Raw genomic sequence first — 22,926 nt, forward strand, 5'->3', positions numbered from 1 at the left:
ATGACAAAGTTCCAACAGTTCATCAGTCTTGGTTTTCAATTCTGCATTCAACCAATTGTTCTAATTCATCAGCAATTCCTTTTCCTGCTCAAAGTGTTTTTCACAATAATTAAGAGACTTCCGACATATAAATTTCACCAAGTTTCAATTGAAAATCTACCTTCGTTGAATTTGCTTGCACAAGTTTATCATTTAGACATTTCAAATCCTCATTCGAGTGTTCCACTTCCTGTGACTGACACTCAAGTATTCTCACCAGTTCTCATTTTTCATTAGCAAACTTAACTTTCATGCATGGAAGTTTTTTTTCTGCACTGATCAGTTTTTCCATGGTAGAGCCTAATTCCTCATGCAGCCTTTGACATTCTTGCAGTTCTGACACTAATTTTTCTTGGTCCTGGGCAAGTTGTTTTTCCACTTCATCCTGATTAGCCTTACAAGCTGGGCTCTAGCTACTATGCAATTGGTGAACAATGCAGGTATTCCTCCTACAAAACCTGTTTCTCTCACCTCAGCTGACTCTCAAAACTCTCAGAGATGCTAAAAATTTCAAACCTGCCAAATCATTATCCAGCATAAAATGTATCCCTTGCACAGGTAAACTTGGAACAATTGCCACCATCGCAATTCCATTTACTAAGTCATTTTGTAAATTAAACTTACACAATTGAACAAGTTCACAAGTTCCATAAAGACTCCTTATTAATATTTTTTTCTTTCAGCAAACCATCTGGACTTCAAATGATGTTGTCAGCCACCATCAATGTCTGAACTCCCCCAGTGGCTCTCAAAATATTAATGTGTTTACTTGGTTTGTTGAAGGAATAAGGACCACTTCTCCCTTAGAGCTAAAACCTCTATAACCTCCAGCAATCTGACTCGCTTTAGCAGTATTCAAGGAAGAATCCCTTGACAACCTGAGCTACATCCCCCATCCTAGTAGGTTCTGAGGGAACATTTTTCAACTGTAACTTGCCACTGATTTAACATCTGTTTCCTTTACTGGCACTGTATTTTCTATAGACTCCTTAAGCATCCCTATTACTGCCTCTGGTTTACCATTCAGCTTCCAACATTTTTATATGCTTTGTCTTATGGCAATAAAAGCATACTGGTTTCTTCATATCACTTTCATTCTCTACACTATCATTTCTGTTGACTGGAACAGCTTTTCTTTGACCATGTGTTCTAAGCTTTTCTTCAGCCTGTTTGTACTGTTTGATTTCTTTCTCTCTTTGAAGCTCTCGCATTTTCCTTATCTCCTTCCTCCTTTGCTAACTTTTCTCTCTGGAGTTCAAGTTCAAACTTTCAGATTTCCATTTCTTTTGTCTTTCTTTTTCCTTTTTTTCCATTTTAAGCTTTTTTATTTTTTCCTTTTTTCCAAGTTTTTGCTTTTCCCTATCTCTTTCTATCTCAAGCAGCTTCATCTGCAACTGAACTCTGGTTAACTCAAGCTGTTCTTCTAATTCCAGATGTTGTGCTATTACCTCAACTATCTGTGCTTTTATAGCCCCTGCTTTTAATTCTAACTTCAACTTTTCTGCTAATGTGGCTAATCTAACCTTGGTTAATTGTTGCAAGTCTCCCAGGGATGAATCTTCCCTCTCTGGAGAAGTTGTAGCGATTGACAATGCCATTCTGTTTTTCAATAAGTACAGTAAAAGTCACTGTGTAAATTTTATCAGCCCTAACTTCAGCAAGTCCCAGCACTCGTATCTGCCTGTGGATTCAAAATCTCGCAAAAGCCCTCATTTATGTTATAATCCTGGACCAGACCCCCAAGCTTTTGGTACGATCTGGTTATGGACCAGTGACTTTTTGTTTAAAATAGACAAAGATCCAAAATTCTTACTAAGAGAATAAAGTTACAAGACTCCACATTTTCTGAACAAACAAAATAAACTTTACAATCAGAAAAGTAGAACTATTTACCATATCTATCTTATACACTAAAATCATGAATTAGCATGAGGTACATGTGAATTAACAGGCAAACTGTGGTTGAACATATTACATTGCAAAATATATGGCAGATGCTACCAAGGCAGAACTCATGGATTTCTCAGTAACCCACCCAGATGCCAGTGTTCATTGTGAGCTACACAATCCCTTTAAAGCTGTCTCCCTTATAAGGGATTGCAAGTCTTCACTGTTCCCTTTTGAAGATCTAGCCTCGGAATTCCCTCCAAAGGTTCCTCCAACTTGGGCTAACTCAAGAACTGCTGACTCCAAGGAATGGATTTCAGAGTCTGCACTCCAGCACCAACTCAGAGGCACAATTTCAGCTCTTTGGCCATGCCGAGCAGAACACCATTGCTCCAAAGGGGTACCTTTGTCCCAACAGTCTACAGCATGGAGTCACCAACCTTCCACTACCTTTTCAACTCTCCAGAGTTTCTCCTGAGCCCTCACTATATGGAGCCTGTCAGCCGCAGCACTTGCACAGCTTGAAGCCTCTTTCTTTGCTCCTGTCCCCAGTGGTTTCTCGTCTCAGTAGTTCCTCCTGGTTGTCTCCTCCAGTGGCTCCTTATCCAGTCTCCTCTCTTTCTCTCTCTCTGGGGCCTCTCCCTATGCCCTCTGGGTTCCCTTTACCTCTCCTTGTACCTTCTCATTGTCCCCTATCCCAAGATACCTCTCCTAATGCTGCCCCACTCCTGGGTCCTGTGATCAGGTTTTCATGCTATATTTCCCACATAGGCAAACTGGGCACTTGTCCCCAACTCGAAGATCGCACAAACTTGAACTGCACATGCACAGCTGCTCCCGTTTCATGTGTGTGTGGGAACATCCAGGGCATGTCGAGGATTGTAGTTCTGACCTCCGCTCAGAAATCAGGTAAGATACTATTTCTTCACACTATGGAAGAGGAGGTTTTTGAGTTATAAAACTCATTAGATCAAGGAAACAGAGGTCAAGGATCAGGAGCTGGGCTGGGAAAAGAGACAGAGGTGAAAGAAAGTTCTAATTTGTGTTTGTCCTTACCTTGTAAGATGAGAATGGAAAGTAGAAAGAATTTGATTGGAGAAGATGTGGTAGCAGAATACTGCATTGGTCTTAACCTATAGAGTGAGCAAAAACATTTATACAAATTCTCTATATCAGCAGGCAGATATATGTAAAGGCCAGGTGCTTCCCACAGGGAGGGAGGAAAAGGGGTTGCAGATCTTGTACAACTACAAAGGCATGTAAGAGTGCCATTTCCTGTACGAAGCCTGGAAACCTATCAGTTGCGCAGGTCACCAACCGTCTCGGGTTTTATGGATAAAAACAGAAAATGCTGGAAAAACTCAGCAGGTCTAGCAGCTTCTGTGGAGAAACAGTTAACGTTTCCAGTCCGCATGACTCTTCTTCAGATTTTATGGGATCGTCCTGTAATTGGGCCAGCTGTCCCAGTTTATTTGAGGCCATATTTGCGATGTTCGAGCTTAAAGTATACTTGGAGTACTGGGCAGGTTTCTTGTAAGAAACAGCAAACTTTATTTACAGAGCTCCAGGTGAAGCTACATGCTTGTACCAAGACCAAGGCAAGGAAACTCCGCCCCCTAAAATTACCCGCATTTAGGGCTGCTTTGTCTGTACAGTCACATGATCCCCACAACAGTATAAAAGGTTTAACTTACATCTATTACATTCCGGCCCCTTTAATTTTGTTTTACCACTCTGATTTACAAAAATATCTTAACCCATATCATATACAATTATATACAGTTCATTCAATTATAAATTTAGTCTTTGAAGAGGTTTTCTGATTCGAGTAGAGCGACGCAATTCTACGACTTGAGATTCTTCCGCTGGATCGACTTGACCAGGAGCTACAGCATCAGGGACATCCTTAAACAATGACAGTTCAGAATTATTTACTTCAACAGAGACATCAGGTATGTCTATTCTATGTCAATCTGGCACCTCAACTTTAATTTCAGGTGAAGTAACTGGTTGTTGGAGTGTGTCTTGACTTCTGAGGTGATCCACGTGTTTCCTAACAATCCTATTTACCACTTCCACTTGAAATGACAAAGGTCCTGTTTCAGAGACGATTGTACCAGGAACCCATCTTGGTCCAATTGCAAAGTTTCTCACAAGAACTGTCTCCCCCACAGTAAATTCTTGACCTTTACTGTGAACATCATGATTCATTTTCTGACTACTCTGTTTCTCTCCACCTTCCCCTCTAAGTTAGAGAATACTAGACTCAATCTTATATGAAAGTGGCGCTTCATTAGCAATTCCGACGGTGTTGAACCCATGTTGCATGAGGAGTCATGCGATAGTTGATCAGAAATCTTGAAATTCGTATTTCTAACCTTCCGTCTGATAATTTCTTCATGCCTGTTTTAAAGGTTTGTATTGCCCTTTCTGCTAACTCATTGGATGAGGGGTGATACGTGCTGTTCTGATATGTTTAATCCCACTTAGGTTCACGAATCTTTGAAAGTCAGTACGAGTGAAATCAGTACCATTATCCAACACAATAACTTTTAGTAGGCCATGTACACTGAAACATTGGCACAAGTTTTCAGTAGTTGCACACGATGTAGGTGATCTCACTTGGTATACATCCATTCATTTTGCATGCGCGTCGATGATCACTAAAAACATGGTACCTAAAAATGGACCTACATAGTCTAAATGTAGTCTAACCAAGCTCTGTCAATACTGGTTCTCTTTCTTGCAAAGCGATGAAGACTCTTGCTCCCCATAACAAGATACCATCTTGACAACTCAGTTCAGATTTACGGGCATAGAATGGCTTTAATTCTTCAGAGACTTGTGTATTTGACCATCCTTGCAACACCTCGGACTCTCGAAACAAACTGGTGGGGAGTCCAAGAAATTCAACACAAATACAACGTCTTGAGGTACTGGAGCATATGTAATGCTATCTGGAAAAGGAAGATGACTGAGGGTGTCTGCATTTGCTATATGCACACCCAGATGGTGCATAAAAGTGTATTCATATGCCGACAAAATTAAAGACTATCTTTGAATTCTGGCAAAAGCTATCAGTGGGATTGCCTTATCTTCACTAACCAAATCCAACAGTGGCTTGTGATCTGACACTATGGTGAAGTGTCGACTAAACAAAAATTGATGGAACTTCTTTACTCCAAATATGACGGATAAGCCTTCTTTTTCAATTTGTGAGTAACCTTTCTCGGCTGCAGAGAGGGTTCTGGATATATATCCTATTAGTATTTCAGATCCATCTTCCATCTTGTGTGACAATACGTTCCCACTCTGTAGGGAGATGCATCACAAGTGGATATTAATTCATTTGACCCAAATACATGACTTCAGTTGCTTGGAAAGTGCACTACTCTTTTCAACTGTATGCCAGCCTCCAAAAATCTCTTCAGGACCTCTCCTAGGTTGGCCAAGTGTTCTACTTCCGTTGATCCTGTGATCAGGGTGTCATCCAGGTACGCTGTAACTCGGGCAAGTCCTTGTTGTAGGTTTTCCATGGTCCTTTGGAAAATCGCACAGGCTGATGACACACCGAAGGGCAGGCGTGTATATTGGTACAGGCCCTTGTGCATGTTTATGGTGACATACACTCTTGTTGTGTTACCTAGCTCTAGCTGTTGGTATGCATGGCTCATGTCCAGTTTAGTGTAGGATCTTCCTCCTGCAAGTTCAGTGCACAGATCTTGAATCCTTGGGATTGGGTATTTGTCTAATTTAGCAGCCTTGTCCACAGTTAATTTGTAATTTCTGCAGATGCAAATGGCTTGATCTGGTTTCATCACAGGGACTATGGGTGCTGTTCATTCTAAAAATTGGACTGGCTGGATTATTCCTAACTTCTCCAAGCAGCACAATTCCGGATCCATCTTCTCCTTTAGGGCATATGGTGCAGGACTTGCCTTAAAAAACCGGGATGTTGCTTCAGAATCCATGTATATTTTTGCTTGTAGACTTTTATTTTGCCAACTCATCTCAGAATACTCTGTCATACTTTTTTAACAACTCAGGAATTTCTCCAGCTTGGACTTGAAAAATTTCTGACCAGTTTAGTTTAATTTCTCTCAACCAATCACAGTCCAGAAGGCTAGATTCATCACCTGCTACAAAAATTACCGGCAGCTGGGCTGTCTGTTGCCTTTCACCTGTATTGCCTCTCCAGTATACATTTTTAGCTGAGCTGTGGTTTGTTCCAAACTCAATGGCTGGATACCTTCTCTGAAGTATTTAAAGATGTGTTCTCCCACCACTGTGGTTGATGCTCCTGTGTCAACCTCAATGATTACAGGCTTTCCATTTACTTGAAGGGTAAAGGTGATTGGTTCAGTTTTTCTGGCCTTCAGATTGTATAAGGAATAAATATCAGGATCAGCAGCTTCTTGTTCATCTATATTGTGCACTTCATTCAACGTGACCTGCTGCCTGAATGCCTGTCTTGATCTTGCCCTGCCTGTTTAATAACATGCCCAGTTTTGAGACAGTAGTGGCATTCTGCCTCTTTAAATCTGCAGGTTTCTGGTACATGATTACCCCATATCCATAATACTTTAATTTCGGAATTAGTGATGAGCTGCTTCCAGTATTTCTTTTTGTTCTTCTAGCGATATGGACCGTGACTCGCTTCGCGGTAGCCTCCCAGATCTTTGCGGCACGCCTGGCGGCAGATTCCTGTCCTAACTGCAGAAATGTGCCATGTTGCACACTCTGCAAAGCCTACAAGTCCCTCTCAGCACTCTCTCATGGCACACTTCAGGTCTATATTAACTTCTGCAAGTAAACGGCACTGAATGGCATCGTCATCTACACTGCAAACAAAACAATCTCACAACATGTTGTTTAGAGTATCACCAAAGTCAGTGTTCCGTTAACTGTTTTAACTTCACAACTCACCAGGGGCCCTTACTCGAGAGTTGGACTTGAATCTTTGCATGATCACTGAAGGCTTAGGCTGAAAATGTGCCTTCATGTGGTCCACCAGCTCATTGAAGGTTTGGCACGTTCGGAGCCGTCAAACTATGGATTATGTTTTATGCTTTGCTCCTACTGACACTTAGGAGAATTGCCTTCTGTTTCTCCTCCGCCGTTATTTTGTCCGTCACAAAGTAGAAACCTAAGCGCTCTATGTACTGACTCCAGTCCTCGATGGGTGAGTCATATGGGCCAATTCTGATAAAGAGTGGCATCGCTGGTGAGTATTCTTTCCTTTCTTCCCTTAAAAATTGAAATACTCATATTTGTGAGGTGAGGTGCTGCATCGGCGCTATTTATCCTCGCTGCCAATTGTAATATACTTGAAGTACCAGGCAGGTTTCTTGTAAGAAACAGCAAACTTTATTTACAGAGCTCCTGATGAAGCTGCATGTTTGTACCAACACCAAGGCTAGAAAACTCCACCCCTAAGATTATCTGCGCTTAGGGCTGATTCATCTGGACAGTCACATGATCCCCATAACAGTATGAAAGGTTTAACTTACAATTACAACAGAGCTCTTACAAGTTTGCGCCAATTTGTGCCACCGTTTAGTGCCCATTAAATTTTTCGCTGGGAATTGGTCACCCGTGGTTGCATGCCTCCTTGGCAAGGGATTGGTATGCTGTACAAACTAATGTTTGGGGTAATTCTGACAATTTAGTAAGAAGGATTTATCCTTTTTTCTGTTGGAAATTACTACTTACAGTGCCACATGGAAGCACTCACTGTACAGCTACATTGCATTTTGCAATGCTCCAATTCTGAAAGCTTGGTGACCTGCGATATAGACATGTATGAGTCTTTATGAAATATAGAAAGATATTAAAATAAAGTCCCACATTGAACATTGTGAAAGCAGGAACCTCATCTAAATCAAATGAGGATGTGTACAGTTTTGGGACCTGGCTTTCTAAAGGGAAATGGCAGTTTCAGTTGCTGTTAAAATATTTTTGTGGTTTGAATTACATTTGGCTCCACGCATTAAACGTTTTTGTTAGTTTAATCCACCTATTTGAATTTTGGGATTTTCATCTTGCCAACATAAAACAAACCTGTTTGTTGATGTCATTTAAAATCCAACCATACAAAGTGATGGCGATTGCGTATTTTCTTGAGAACCTCTGAATATGGGGTATGGTTAAGATTTTTTTTTGCAAAAATATACTTTATTCATAAAATATCTTCAACCACATTCCAAAACATTTCAAAAACACCATTACATAGGTACAATCAGGTTCAACTTTTACAACACGTATCACAGGTGCGTCAGTACAAACAATGAACATTACAATCCTTTGCAGACATTCATTTTGAGCTGTACAGCCCGAGGGGATTTAAGCAGTTCTCAGTGCACTGTGGCAGAAAGGTCTTAAGCAGCAACCCTGATGCACTGGACGCCTCAGGTTTTCTGCACACACCTTGGCACCTGCGCCTTATACTCCAGTCCCAGTGATCCGCCCCGCCCATAAACCCCTAGATTGGTGCTCTCCAGCTTGCAGCCGACCCTGACTGGTCAACGGGGCCTGTCAATCAGGTGGCGTTGACTTCCGGCTTCTGCGCGTGAAGCGTTGACCGCTCGGTTCCGGCGCGCGCAACGTTGGAAATCTGGAGGCCGGGTTTGGAATCGCAAAGGCGCCGCCGCCGGGTCCTTGCGCCACCCGAGCTGGAGACGCGCGGGAGGCAACGGGGGCCCTGGGAGACCGGCCTGTGTCTATGTCTGGTGGCCGGCCTTCCGGGAGCCGGGAAATCCACATTTGCTCGCCGTCTGCTGAAGGTTCTGCAGCCAAAGTCCGAGACGTTGCTGCTCTGCTACGATGACCTTATCCCGGGCGAAGCTTTTTCGCTGACAGGACAGGCTGATGGGGATTGTTTAACGGATAATCCTGCAGCAACGGTCAGGCTTCCAGCAGCAGCATTTTAAATATCATTATAAACTGCCTGCGAATTACCAATCAATGGGTTGCATTTTAAGAATTATTTATCATTTATGTTTGTGTATTTTGATTGCAAGGATTTTCCCGGTTTACCGCTTGGAGAACCTGGAGAAAATGTTATTTCTCTCTGGTTTCTGTCAGAGTTGGACTGTTAAATTAGCTGTAGTCCACGAATGATCAGATGCATCCCCCTCCATTGGAGAGAGACAATTGGTTGTATAGCTTGAAGGAGCACCGTTCTACATCAAGCATGGGGCAAGGACAGGAAGGAAGCCTGCATGAATGGAAGCAAAATACTACGGATGCTGAAAATCTGAAATAAAAACAGAAAATGCTGGGAAAAATCTCAGCAAGTCTGACAGCATCTGTGGAGAGAAACACGTTTTGAATCTGTATGACCCTTCATCAGAGCTGAATGGAGGTTGAGCTGGTACAGGGAATGAACCCAGGCTGTTGGCACCTCCCCTCCCCCTGCACTGACCCCAGAGTTACAGGTGGAGATTGGTCCTTGGAAATTCCAGTATTTCTGTACTTGGTGGGCTGAATTTTCAGTGGATGGTGGCAGTGGTTCTGGAGACACTGTGGGGTGTGGCAGGGGGAAGAACAAAACAGGAGGAAATTCCCATTGTGCTGACTTCATGACAAATTCCTACCCCTGTGGGATTTTGAAGGAGAAAGATTGATAATAGTTACCAGCCTGGCCACAATAAGGGTTTACGTAAGGGCACTTTTGCAATGGCTGCGACAGTATGGCTGCCAATCCTTCACATCTGGAAGACCTGCTATTGGCCCTCCAGGCTCAGGAGCCCACTTGCCCTCCTTAATTGGACATCTCATAAATTTCCCTCTGGACCCTGGAGTGGGTGGGATCAGGATCCAGGAAAGAAATTCAGCCCAATTTGTGAAAATAAAAGTGTTAACTGCGTACTCTTTCTGCAGACAAATGCTAGTAATGCTCATAATAATGGTGATACTAATGGTGCCAACAGAAAAATCGCTGTGAAACATACAGAGATTGTGCGAATGATGTAGCAGTCTTGCATATGCAGTGAAATTTATAATTAAATGCACAGAATTCAGTTTGTGAAAGCCAAAGCTCAGCCCATCCAGTCAATGTTGGTCCAGATCTCAATGATGCTACCTATTGCCAGAGGCAAAAACATTCAGAGAAAACTTTGTGAAATTCCTTTCTAACTTCCTAAAGCAATCAATCAAACTCCTGAAGATCATGTTTGCCTGTGGACGTCATACCCACAACTAACTAAGGTGTATCTAAGTCAGAAGATTGTTTATGGGTCATTAAATTATGGGTTCAAGTTTCAGTTCAGAGACTTGAGCACATAATCTAGGTTGACATTTCAAAAGTACTTAATTGGCTATAAAGTGCTGTGAATCATCCTGATGAGTGAAAGATACTAAATAAATACAAATTCCTTCTAACTGGGAATCCTCTCTTCTCCATAAAATGGAAAATTTTTAATCATCTTCTCTCAGCCCAAGTTTCTACTTTAAAAAATAATTCTCCTCACCTGTGATATGTTTATTCAAGAAGCAATGAATCTGAGAAGAAATACTTCCAGTTATCCAACATTTTTGTCTACAGATTTTATATGCATGAGCTGTAGTTCTATACTTATTCAATCCAAAAACCTATTTAACTTGACTGATATACAATCCCTGTCTCATTTATATTCCCTTCAAGTCTCCCTTCCTCCAAAGTAAATGACACTAATTTTTGGAACCTCCCCCCATAACTAAGAGCTCTAATATTTGCTATTATTCTGGTTGTCCTTCACAGCTTCTCCAAAGCTTCAATGCGTGGGGGAACCAAAACTGAATACAAACCTCCAAGACTCCAGACCAGTTCAGTTACAAACAATTTTAAAGTTTCCTCATTCTGTAAACTATAATATTAGAAAAGTTGTTGCTGCATGCATGTGTTCCTGTTTACAAAGCCTTAGTATTGCAGTCATGACTGAATAATTTTTCATGAGGTGCACAGAATCTGAACCGGGAAATCTAAGTTGGAATTGTTAATTCAATGGTAAGCCATTACAAAGTATGTACTTCAGAATTAGGCTATTCAGTCCAACAGGTCAATGGCAACGTTTATATTCCACGCGAGCCTTCTCGAACCCCTCTTCATTTAATCGCATCATCAACAACAGGAACAACTTGCATTTATATAGGGCCTTTAACAAAACGTTCCAAGGCTTTTTACAATGTTATCTAATAAAAAACTGACACCGAATCCCGTAATGAGGTATTAGGCCAAGTGACCAAAAGCTTGGCTAAAATAGGTTTTTAAGGAAGGTCTTAAAGGAGGAAAGAGAGGTGGAGAAGTTTAGGGATGGCATTCCAGAGTTGAGGGCCTTGGCAGCAACAACATGTCCTTCCAATTCTTTCTCCCATATGGCATTTATTTAGCTTCTCCTTGAATGTGTCTATGCTATTTGTCTCAGTTACACCCAGTGTTAATGAGTCGCACATTCTAACCACTCTTTGGGTAAAGAAGTTTCTCCTGAATTGCCTATTGGATTTATTAGTGACTGTCTTTTATTTATGGCCTCTAGTTCTGGTCTCACTGATGTGGAAACATCCTTTCTCTGTCTACCTTATCAAACCCTCATAAACTTGAGTACTTCTCACCCTCAGACTCTCTTGTTTTGAGAAAGGAACACCAGCCTGTTCAATATTTCCTAGGTATAACCTCTCAGTTCTGGGCCATGGTAAATTTCTTAGATTGTAATCCCACCTCTGACATTCTTAGAATATTGATTTTTATTTTATGAAAACACAACCCCTGGCTCTGTATACTCTCTGTTTTCAATCTATTTGGTAAAAAAAATGTCAACCCATGTTGGATCTGTATTTATTTCAATGGAATACCATTCATGCAGGTATCATGTTGGGTAAATCTTGTATCTGCCAAAGAACGTTTTCTTAAAATGTAGATAAAAGCAAAATACTGCGGATGCTGCAAATCTAGAACAAAAACAAAAATACCTGGAAAAACTCAGCAAGTTTGACTGCATCTGCAGAGAGGGATACAGTTAACGTTTCGAGTCCAAAACGGCCGTCAACACCTCTTTGTCCTTTTGTCTATGACATCTTTTGGCAGTCTCCACCTATCACTGGCCCTCTATCCAACTCTACCTGTCCCACGCCCTCTTAAACCAGCTCATATTTCACCTCTTTTCTATTTTTCCTTAGTTCTGATGAAGAGTCATTCGGACTCGAAACATTAACTGTATCCCTCTCCGCAGATGCTGTCAGACCTGCTGAGTTTTTCCCGGTATTTTTATTTTTTCTTAAAATGTGTTGGATAGTACATTATTCAGCTGAGAATAGAATAATGATTATCCATTGTGAATGAATCGACTCTACAAGCGGACTAAACTGAGTCAAACATAAAGATGTATTGATAAGAATAAAAGAAATAGGTGCAGCAGTAAGCCTTTGCGCATGCTGTACTATTCAGTAAGATCATGGCTGACCATCTATCTCAATTCCACCTTTCCATACTATCTCCATGTTCCTCCATTCCCTTAGTATCCAAATATTATTGATCTCTGTCTTGAATATACTCAATGTCAGCATCCACAGCCCTCTGGGATAGAAAATTCTAAAGATTCACAATTCTTTAAGCGAAAAAATTTCTGCACATCTCAGTCCTAAATGGTTGACTCCTTATTCTGAGGCTGCAATCCCTAGTTTTGGACTCTACAGTCAGGGGAAACATCCTCTTGTTATCTATTCTGTCAAATCCATTAAGAATTTCATATGTTTTTCTCACTCTTCTAAACTCCCTGGAATATAGGCCGAGTCTATTCAATCTCTCCTCATGGGACAATCTCCGATCCCAGGAATAAGTCTAGTGAACCTTTGTTATGTTCCCTCTAAGGCAAGTATATTCTCCTTTAGGTAAGGAGACCAAAAATGACAGTCTAAGAGCGAGATTTTGCGGCCCCGCCTGCTGGTGGGATCTTCCGATCCTCCTGAAGTCAGTGGATTTTTGGCTGGCTTGCTGCATCTGCCATGGCGGGACCTGCCGCGTTAGGGCTGGAAAAACCCGTTCTAAATGTACCTTTTGCATTTTAACATTTATTTATTTCCATTAATCAAGGCAAATTTCATCCATGTTGTCAAATTAAATTTATATTCATGTTGCTCTGAATGGCAAACATTTTTTCAATTTTTACTTGTTTGTTTTTAATTTGTGTTTTTGGATTCACAGAGTTCACTGTGGAAGCTGTACAGGCATAAGCTGCTGGAATACGTTGAACACTTAATACAGGCTATTTATGGGAATGGCTTCCTGTCTGTTTCAGACAGTGAAAGAGATTCAACGTGGGAGTGTTTCATTCAGTCACTGAAACAGCAGCATATCATCTCAGGAGAAACCCAGCATGGAGTGCAACAATACTCAGTTTGCAACACGTATTCAAGACCCTTAGTTATAATTTTAGATGACAACTTCTACTATCAGAGCATGAGATATGAAGTTTACCAGATAGCAAGGCGAAGTAAGTCTCCTATAGCAAGCAATATTTGTTTACCTACATTTACATTTAATGTAAATTAAGATTATACAAGTATTGGACAACTCTCTTCAGCACAAGAAATAGCGTATTTTGTAACTGCTTTGCTCACTACCTGCTTCCCAAGATAATTTAAACATTCAGGGGCTCTACTGATGTTTTTTAGCCTTTCAGTGTAGCATTTTATTGTAAATTGATTACTTTGGCAAATTCTGGTTCAGTGCCAAGAAGCAAGTAGCTTAAACATATATTTTGGCATTAACACAAGTGCCTTAAAAATAGAATTATGATATAAAATCAGTAAATAACATAGTACTGGCCAATTTTCAAAGAATGGAAACTGTCATTGCTATCTAATCAAAGAACTGCAGAATAAAATATGGCAAGGAAAGGCTGTGTTTTGCTATGGGTAGTAACTTGGAAGCTTTGTTAACGGGCATGGCGTAGACAGTTTACCGTATATCTGAGGCATAGAATCATTGAATTTTACAGCATAGAAGGAGGCCATGTGTTTGTGCTGGCCAAAAGTGCTTATACAACCTAACCCACTTTTCAGCTCTTGGTCCATAGCATCTTAGCTCATGGCACTTCAAGTGCATGTCCAAGTACTTTTTAAATATGAGGTTTTCTGCTCCACCATGGCTAGGGACACAGAGTTCCAGACCTCCACTACACTCTGGGTAAAAAAACAAATTCTCCTCAACTCCCTCTAACCCTTCTACTAATTTCTTTAAACCTATGTCCCCTGGTTATTAACCTCTGTGCTAAGGGAAAGAGTGTCATCTTATCCACACTATCTAGGCCAGCTAATTTATACACTTCAATTAAATCTCCCCTCAGTCTCCTCTGTTCCAAAGGAAAGAACTCAGCCTATTAAATCTTCCCTCTCAGCTAAAATTCATCAGTCCTGACAATATCCTTTTAAATCTTCTATTTATCCTCTCTAATGCAATCACATATTTCTTTTAATGTGGTGACCAGAACTGCATGCGATACTCTACTTGTAGCCTGCCTAGTGTTTTATACAGTTCTAACATAACCTCCCTGCCCTAATATTCTATAATACAGCTAATAAAATTATATTCTGCATGCCTTCTTAACTACCTTCTGTACCTGTCAGGGATCTGTGCATATGCACTCCAAGGACCTTTTGTTCCTACACTTGTTAGTATTCTGCAATTTCTTGTGTGTACCCTTCGTTTATTTGTCTTCACCAGGCAGTGATAGATTGGAGAATGTTCCAGTGAGATTTTGCTGTACTATTAAAATGATTAGGATTGCAAGAATTCTGCATCCTTCCTGATCATGTCCCTAGCCATAGTTTGGTTTGTGCATACTCTCATCTTAAGAACGCTTCAGAATGGTGGCTGGAGATTCTAGGTGTTGGTTACCATTTCTAAACTGAATATCCCATTCAGAGAAACCAAACCTATGTGAGAAATGCACAGTTCAGAATGGTGCAAAGCAGGAATGCACATTTATTGGATCAGGTAGACTTTGTTTTACGCTGAATTTAATGGGTGCTGTACCTGGCTTGGGAGTGCTTGCTGCTACTACTATCACTCCCAGTATGTTGTATTGTTCTTCATAGAAACTCAAATGTTCACTAATATGATATATTCTGGGGTAGAAACCCCACTTCTGCACTTGCCAGCCAGTGATTTTAAACCATTCACTTTTGTGGAATCAAAATCCCAGACTGGTGAGTGCAGAAGTGGAATTTCTACCTCATTGTCTTTCTTTTTAAAATAATATGCTTCATTATAACTTTAGAAATGATACCTAAGATCAAACAATCAGCAGCTACATATTTCTTTAAAAGATTCCCTAGGCTTCTTTCAGCTGTTTCTGGAGTGCCCAATTGAATTATGCCTGGAAAGAAATCATGAGCGAGGCTGTCCGGTAAATGATGAAACAATAGTGCTGATGTCAGCAAAAATCCAGCCACCTGATCCTGCAAAAAATTCATGGGAAAAGACCAGTTTGATAATGAAAAGTGCAGAAAATGTACTGGAAGAGGATATGTAAGTGTTTTAAGTGCTAATTGTCTAATTACCATGAATCTATGTTAACACTTGTTTTAAAGGAAAAAGACAAATTTTACTTGAGTGAAATTATATATAAATGCTTTTTTAAAATTAATTTTCTTCAATTAATTGTAATTAATTGTTGGAGTGTGATTATTGAGGACATTTCAGGATGCTGGATTTATATTGATCCCATTGACAGGCCTGTCCATCTTGCCAATGGAACTTTGCTACATATGATGGAAGCTCAAGGTGTCAGATTGAAGTGTGCTAAAGAATTCCTGCTTTAACGCAACCTGGAGAAAATCAAAACTTTGCAATCTTGCAAACTCTGCATTATACAAATTGAAGTAATTCTATTTTGGGTCTTGTCTTCAATCTTTGACGTAACCTTAACCGTGAATTATTATGTTGCTTTGGTATAAATTGTGACAATAATGCACTGTTTTTTTTATTCTTTCATGTGATGTGAGTGATGCTGGCAAGGCTAGAATTTTTTGCCCATGTTTAATTGCCCTTGAGAAGATGGTGGTCAGCTGCTTTCTTGAAACGCTGCAACCCATCTAGTGTAGGTACACCCACAGTGCTATTAGGGAGAGAGTTCCAGGTTTTTGCCCAGCAATAGTGAAGGAATGGCAATTATAGTTCCAAGTCAGGATGGTGTATGACTTGGTAGGGAACTTTCATGTTCTAGTCTTTCCTTCTAGGTGGTAGAGGTTGCGGGTTTGGAAGGTGCTTTCGAAGGAACCTTGGGGAGTTGCTACAGTGCATCCTGTGGATGGCACACACTGCTGCCACTATGTGCCAGTGCTGGAGGGTGTGTATATTTAAGGTGGTGGATGGGTGCCAATCAAAGAGGCTGTTTTGTCCTGAATGGTGTTGAGCTTCTTGAGTATTGCTGCACTCATCCCAGCAAGTGAAGTATTCTATCACACTGCCTTGTGGCTGGTGGACAGACTTTAAGTTGATAGGTGGTGAGCTACTTGCTGCAAATTCCCAGCCTCTGACCTCCACTTGTAGCCACAGTATTTATATAATTGGTTCAGTTATGTTTCTGGTTAAGGATAACTCCCAGGATGTTGATAGTGGGGGATTCAGCAATGGTAGTGCCATTGAACGTCAAGGGCGATGGTTAGATTCTCACGTTGGGGATGGTCAATGCCTGGCACTTGTGTGGCATGAATGTCACTTGCCACTTATCAGCCCGAGCCTGAATGTTGTCCAGGCCGTGCTGCATTTGGACATGGACTGCTCAGTATCTGAGTCAAAAATGGTTCTGAACACTATGCAATTGTCAGCAAACATCCTCACTTCCGACCTTATGATGGAGCAGCGTCATTGATGAAGCAGCTGAAAAAGGTTGGGTCTAGGGCACCACCCTGAGGAACTCCTGCAGCAATGTTCCGGGACTGATAAAATTGGCCTCCAACAACTACACCCATCTTCCTTTGTGCTAGGTATGACCTCAGTCAGTGGAGAGTTTTCCTCCTGATTCCCACTGACTGAATATTGCTAGTGTTCCTTAATACCACGCTTGGTCAAGTGCTGTCTTGATGTTAAAGTCAGTCACTCTCACCTCACCTCTTTTATCCATGTTTGGACCGAAGCTGTAATGAGGTCAGGAGCCAAGTGGCTCTGAGCATTGGTGAGCAGGTAAGTGCTGCTTGATAGCACTGTCAATGTTAACTTCCATCACTTTGATGAGATTGAGAATAGACTGATGGGCAGTAATTGGCCAGGTTGGATTTGTCCTGCTTTTTGTGGACAGGGCAATAGCTTGGCAATTTTCCACATTGCCAGGTAGATGCCAGTATTGTAGCTGTATTGAACCAGCTTGGTTAGGGGTGCTGCTAGTTCTGAAGCACAAGTCTGGCATGTTGTCAGGGGCCCATAGCCTTTGCAGTAGTCAGTGCCTTCAGCCATTTCTTGATATCATGATACGAATTGGCTGAAGACTGGCATCTGTGATGTTGGAGATCTCAAGAGGAGGCTGAGATGGATCGTCCACTTGGCATGTCTGCTTGAAGATGGTTGCAAATGCTTCAGCCTTTTCTTTTTTCTAAGCTATCATAGATTCTGTATTTATTGTGAAGTTCATGCAGTCGGTCAGTCAATTTATGCAGCAGGTAAGAGTCATACAGAGCAGGAATGTTGCATCCCTAATTTGCACTGAAATAGTTGGTCTCATTGTAATTGTGTCAGGGCACTCTGGGTTAAGGAATAGAGAACTGGCTAGGGTTTTCACTCTTAATCTAATATCCAACAACATTTGAAGAAAGTAAGTGTGATCAGGCCTCACTGATCATTATCATTATCAAGGCCACTTGGATGAGGTACCAAAGGGCAACAAATGCAGTAAAATCATAAACAAGCAAGGAATCAATGTTTTTAGGAAGGCAGGATAAAATTAGAATATTTTAAAAAGAGGAAAACAGAACTTTGAAAACAAAGTAATATCTATGTCGGGATGTATTTTTTACAAAATCAAAATAATGCAGGTGCTGGAAATCTGAAATTAAAACAGAAAATGCTGGAAACACTCAAGCAGGTTGGCACCATCTATGAAGAGATCTCCACAGATGCTGCCAGACCTGCTAAGTGTTTCTGGCATTTCTTGTTCATAATTTTTACAATGTTAGTTCCTTCTCAGACACTTCTGAGTGTAAATAATGGCTAAGGAATGTTAATTCTAATAAAACGCCAAAAAACTGTCATGTCATTTTTTAAAAAATGTATGTTAAAGTCTAAAGCAGGGTTAGATACAGCAATGTTACGTTCACTGTCCGCTTTCACTTTCATTCATGTTTGACAGCCAGAAGGTGTTTGAACTACTTGATGTTTCTTTAGAAAATCCAGAGAAGCCATTTGAAGAAAACGTTGAACAAAAGGTAAATGCAATGGTTTATATAGTTTAATGTGTATCCTAAATAAAGTTGTAGTTTTTAAATGTGGCACACGAGCGAGAATGTAGGTAGAACTAAATGTTTCTTGTGTCATTGCTTTTAATAGTAACCTTTGGAAAGGCTTCACTGTAGAGCCCAGTTGGAATTCATTATTTGAACAAAAAAGTTGCACTCCACTGATTTTAAGTGGAAAAGTCTATAATAGAAGCATTTATTTCTGTACAGTTTGTAATGTCAATGTTGACAAAAATCTATGCTGGAAGTCTGAAATGAAAGCAGAAAATTCTGGAAGCAGTCAGCATGTCAGGTAGCATCTCTGGAGGAATAAACAGTGAATAGTCTTTCATTAAAACTGGAAGATGTTATTTTTAAAAGTACTCCTGTAAGCAGAATTCACTTGTTAAAAATTTTGTTGTCTTTGTAATAGGTAATGTAAGCGATGTTGGAGAATGATTTTCAGCTGCTGAAAATGCATTTGTTGACTAAAAAACAGGTTACCAGCAGTTGAAAATCAGGGGAGCACTGGATTGCCCTTTTAATGCTAAGTACTCACGATACAATTTTCAGATGGGCCAGTATATAGGAAAATAGCGCACTCACCTGTTTCTAGTAGGATACTGCCAGTCACAGGACACTGATTGCAACTTTCAGGTACAAATTGACGGAACATACACCACATACACCGTTAGCTGGCACCAAACATTAAGCGGCCTAACCAGCTGTCCTCAGGAAAAGGCGCAACAATTTGTTTGGGAGAATTTTCCCTCCTGGCTGCACAAAATTATTGCAGGTCACTGTCAATCTGTGGTTGACCCCCTCTGGAATCAGCTGTACCCCAACCCTACCAAGCCTGATCTACTGTCCTACTCAGCCTGGGAGGAACGTGATCTGTTGCCCTCCTACAACCAGTTAGCTCCAACAGTATCATAGGGTGCCCACAGTTTGCATTTAAATGAACACAAAAACACAAAAATTGACTTCAGTTGCACTGCATTGCAACTCTGCTGACCTCACCCGTTTCAGGTAGAAGTTGTTCTCATAATCTAGGCTGATAACCAGTGTCAGAGGACTGAGTTATGAAAACAAGGTTAAAAAACAGAGTTTTCAAGCTTGAAAGGAAGCAAATGATTTAAATAAAATATTAAGTAGAATAGAAAAGTCAAATTCAGAGCACTGTTTCAAGTTAAACCATGGCTATTGGATTATGCAACATAGAAATAAGCTAGTAAAAGGCTAATTCTTGACTGTTGTCAGGAAGCACGTCTTTACACAAAGATTGATTGATAATTAGAATGGCCTTCTATGTAAGGGAGTTGGAGGCAAAATATTATAATTGTTTAAGAGGAAACTCAATGCCATCGTAGTGGGAATTTCAGTTGCTTTGGAAGAACGAGCTAAGTTGGATCAATGGCTATCGTCTATATTTATCTTTATGATAAGGTGTAAGTAATTCATTTGGAAGTCCTTCTCTCTACATTTTTTATGTAGACACTACACAGTGCAGAAAAGTAGGTAATCTCAAAGGCTGCACTGTTTTGTTTAAAGATAATACTCTCCTAATATATATTTCTCTATAACAAAACCAGATAAAATTGTATGAACTGAACTGTGTTCTGCATAGCCAATTTTCATGAATTGGTCACCATTAACACATGGCAATTATAGATAGTAACACAAAGTTATGTACTTGAATGAGATGTATTCCCAGATCCATATCCATTTTATACATATTCCAACAATTAAAGGTGTGTTACTGATCTTCAATGCATTCATTTTTCTTTACACCTCAAATTAATAATTGCCTGGGAGCTGAAACTGTTTTGATTGCAAATGCAAATGTGCATGTATCGAACAAGTACAATGATATTTTAGGCACATCTACCAGCTTAGGTTTAATTCTAAGTTTCAAGCATACAATTAATCCAATAATGATTGTTTGCATTGATTTATGCAAACTTTAAAATACCTGTTTTTGGCTATTACATAGGAAATAGATCGTGCCATTTGTGCAGCAAATGTTCTTCATCAGGCTGATCAAGCCATCCGTCGTTTGGTATCCCAGTCGATGAAAACTGCGAAAGGTACAACTAATATACTATGAATACGCAAAAACTGTCATTTATGTATTGTTGGTATTGTATTTTCAAAAGGCCTTCAATAAAGTATTGCATAGTGAAGTCAAAACATGTGGGGTCAGGGGACAGGTAGCAGGATAGATATCAAGCTGGCTACAAAGCAGAAAACTGAGAGAAGGGGTTTAGGCAACTACTCAAGACTGCTGTGAAGTGGCATTCCACAGGGACCAGTGTTGGGACCACAGTTGTTCACAATTTACATTAACAATTTTGACTCGAATCAGAAGTGCAATTTCAGAATTAACATGACACTAAATTGGGGGATGTAGTTAATACCAAATAAGAATGTGATGAAAGTCAGTAGCAAACTTTCAGAATATATGTGTATTTGGTAAATGAATTTCAATATAGCGTATGGTGGTGCATTTTGGTACAAAGATTAAGGAGACTTGGATAATAGGAGTCTAAATGGGGTAAAGAGCAAAGGGATTTAGGGGTACAGATACACAAATCACTAAAAGTAGCAACACAGCTTAATAAAGCCATAAAAAAGCAAACCAAGCACTATGGTTTCTTTTTATATAGAAGGGTAGAATTGATAAGCTAAGGAGTTAAACTCGTATAGAATCCTCGTTACACCACACTGAAGTCCTGTGCACAGTTCTGGTCTCCATATTATAAAAAAGATTTGGAGGCACTGGAGAAGGTGCAAAATACTTCACAAGGATGTCAGAACTGAAAGGATGCACTTATCAGGAAAGGTGCAACATGCTAGGACTATTTTCTCTATAAAAGGCTAGGGAGTGCCCTGATATAGATCTTTATGATTACAAAAGGGTTTGATAAGATGGATGTAGAGAAAATATCTCGACTTGTTGGGGAAGTTTGAAACTAGAGGTCATAAATGTAGGATAGTCACTAACAAATCAAATAAGAAATTCAGGAAAAAACTTCTCATCAAAGAGTAATAAGAATCACAGAATGTTACGGTGCAGAAGGAGGCCATTCGGCCCATTGTGTCTGCATCGGCTCTCCAAATGAGCTTTGTGACTTGTTGCCATTCTCCTGCCTTTTCCCCGCACCCTTGCACATTGTTTCCATTCAAATAATCATCTAATACCCTCTTGAATGCCTCAATTGAACCTGCCTCCACCACACTACCAGGCAGTGCATTCCAGATTCGAACCACTTGCTGCGTGAAAAGGTTTTTACTCACATCACATTTGCATCTTTTACAAAACACTTTAAATCTTGTTCTCGATTCTTTTACGAGCAGGAATAGTTTCTCCCTATCTACTGTATACAGCCCCCTCGTAATTTTGAATATCTCTATCAAATCTCCTCTTAGCCTTCTCCTCTCCAAGAAAAAAAGTCGCAACATCTCCAATCTATCTTCTCATCCCTGGAACCATCCTTGTAAACCTCTTCTGCACTTTCTCCAATGTGTTCACATCCTTCCTATAGTGTGGCGCCCAGAACTGTACACAATACTCCAGCTGAGGTCTAACTAGTGTCTTATATAAGCTCAGCATAATCTCCCTGTTCTTGTACTCTTTGTCCCTATTAATAAAGCCCAGGATACTGTATGCTTTATTAACTGCTTTCTCCACCTGTCCTGCCACCTTCAATGATCTATGCACATATACACCCAGGTCCCCCTGTCCTTGCACCCCTTAAGAATTGTATCCCTTATTTTATATTGTTTCTCCATCTTCCTACCAAAATGCATTACCTCACACTTCTCTGCACTGAACTTCATTTGCCACCTATTTGCCCACTCCACCAACCTGTCTATGTCCTTTTGAAGTTCTATACTGTCCTCCTCACAGTTTACAGTGCTTCCAAGTTTCATATCATCCGCAAAATTTGAACTTGTCCCATGCACACCAAGATCTAGATCATTAATATATATCAAGAAAAGCAAGGGTCCCAATACCGACCCCTGGGGAACTCCACTACAAACCTTCCTCCAGCCCAAAAAATATCCATTGACCATTACCCTCAGTTTCTTATTACTCAGCCAATTTTGTATCAATATTGCTACTGTCCCTTTTATTCCATGAGCTATAGCTTTTCTCACACGTCTGTTGTGTGGCACTGTATCGAATGCCTTTTGAAAGTCTATGTACACTACATCAACAGCATTACCCTCATCAGCCCTCTCTGTTACCTCTTCAAAAAACTCCAAGTTAGTTAAACACGATTTCTCCTTTAGAAATCCATGCTGGCTCTTCCTAATCAACCCACATTTTTCCAAGACACTATTAACTCTATCCTGAATAATTGTTTAAAGAAGCTTCCCCACCACTGAAGTTAAACTGACTGGTCTGTAATTGCTGGGCTTAATGTCACAAACTCTTTTGAACAAGTAATGTTTGCAATTGTCCACTCCTTTGGCACCTCCCCTGAGTCTAGGGAAGATGGAAAGATTATGGCCAGTGCCCCTGCAGTTTCCTCCCATACTTCAATATCCTTTGGATGCATTTCATCCGGTCCTGGTGCCTTGTCAACT

The 22,926-nt window shown here is 40.5% G+C and overlaps 1 protein-coding gene across 1 annotated transcript in view; it reads left to right on the top strand.

The window, feature by feature from the left end:
- pstk (phosphoseryl-tRNA kinase) overlaps positions 1–22,926 on the top strand; it is a 32,734-nt gene that overhangs the window by 5,947 nt on the left and 3,861 nt on the right. Inside the window, exons 2-7 of the mRNA XM_078565200.1 lie at positions 2,698–2,835; positions 8,501–8,828; positions 13,106–13,394; positions 15,232–15,433; positions 18,249–18,324; positions 20,327–20,420. Coding sequence (XP_078421326.1) covers positions 2,698–2,835; positions 8,501–8,828; positions 13,106–13,394; positions 15,232–15,433; positions 18,249–18,324; positions 20,327–20,420 — 1,127 coding nt within the window. The remainder of the gene's footprint in view (positions 1–2,697; positions 2,836–8,500; positions 8,829–13,105; positions 13,395–15,231; positions 15,434–18,248; positions 18,325–20,326; positions 20,421–22,926) is intronic.

Source organism: Cetorhinus maximus, chromosome 20, assembly GCF_964194155.1.
Source record: "Cetorhinus maximus chromosome 20, sCetMax3.hap1.1, whole genome shotgun sequence".
In the NCBI taxonomy this organism is placed as follows: domain Eukaryota; kingdom Metazoa; phylum Chordata; class Chondrichthyes; order Lamniformes; family Cetorhinidae; genus Cetorhinus; species Cetorhinus maximus.